At 47.0% G+C, this 1,184-nt stretch overlaps 1 protein-coding gene across 1 annotated transcript; it reads right to left on the bottom strand.

Annotated features, from left to right (window-relative positions):
* Positions 1–942, bottom strand: LOC132680500 (olfactory receptor 2T33-like). Its single transcript, XM_060634177.3, has one exon. The coding sequence runs from the start codon at positions 940–942 to the stop codon at positions 1–3; it is 942 nt and encodes a 313-aa protein (XP_060490160.3).
* Positions 943–1,184: the final 242 nt, after the last annotated feature.

Consider the following 1,184-nt stretch of genomic DNA (forward strand, 5'->3'; position numbering starts at 1 on the left):
CTATAGATGTCCCAGAAAATGTTTCTCCCGCCACTTTTTCAAAGCCCCCTTGACTTCTTTATTCCTCACACTGTATATAAGAGGGTTCAACACAGGTGTAAAGATGGTGTAAAAAGCAGAGACCACCTTGTCATGGACCACTGTACGGTAGGATTTGGGCCGCATGTAGGTGAATATGAGAGTGCCATAGAAGAGCCCCACAACAGCCAGGTGAGAGGAGCAGGTGGCAAAGGCTTTCTTTCGAGCTGCAGTGGACCTCATGTTGAGCACAGCAGCCAGGATGAGACTGTAGGAAGCCAAAATGATAGACAGAGGGATCAAGAGCATCAGGATGCAGCACACATACATGAAAAACTCAAAAAATGTAGTGTCCGCACATGCAAGGCGAACGAGCGAGGGTGCCTCACAGAAGAAGTGGTTGATTTCCCGAGAATGGCAGTAAGGGAAGCTCAGAGTGGTGCCAGCTTGCATCAGCCCATCTACCCCTCCCAGAATCCAGGAACCTGTGGTCATGTTCAAGCAGAGCTTCTGATTCATGAGGATGGGGTAGCGCAGGGGGTGACATATGGCCACATATCGATCATATGCCATGGCAGCTAAGAGGAAGCACTCGCCCCCTCCCAGAGTCAGAAACAGGAATATCTGGGCCCCACAGCCAGCAGGAGAGATGGATCTGGTGTCCATTAGGTAGTTGGCTGCCATTTTGGGGACTATGGTGGAGACAAGCATCACATCCATGAGGGAGAGCTGGCTAAGCAAGAAGTACATGGGCATGTGCAGTCGGGGGTCCTCATGGATGAGCACAATCAAGAGGGCATTGCCCATCAGGGAGGAAAGGAAGACCATGAACACCATGGAAAAGAGGAACAGATGGGTCTGAGTGTGGTTAAAGAGCCCCAGAAGAATGAAGTTTATGTCTGTGGTGTTATTTGCATCTTCCATGGCTCCAGTCATGTCTGGAAGACAAGGAATGATTAGGAAAACAGGTGTTTGAAAGGAAGCTTATGCATTTTCTTAAGAAGACATGGTCAAATGATGTAAAAATAAATGAGATCTGGAGGAATAATTATGTCTCTACCCTTTCATTTCCTGACAAGACATTTGCCTTACCATCCTATCATACATCTCTGCTGTTATTTCACAATATTTTTTTCCAAAAATTGGATAACAAGTATACATTGCAG

The sequence above is a fragment of the Panthera onca genome, chromosome A1 (assembly GCF_046562875.1).
Source record: "Panthera onca isolate mPanOnc1 chromosome A1, mPanOnc1 haplotype 2, whole genome shotgun sequence".
NCBI lineage: Eukaryota > Metazoa > Chordata > Mammalia > Carnivora > Felidae > Panthera > Panthera onca.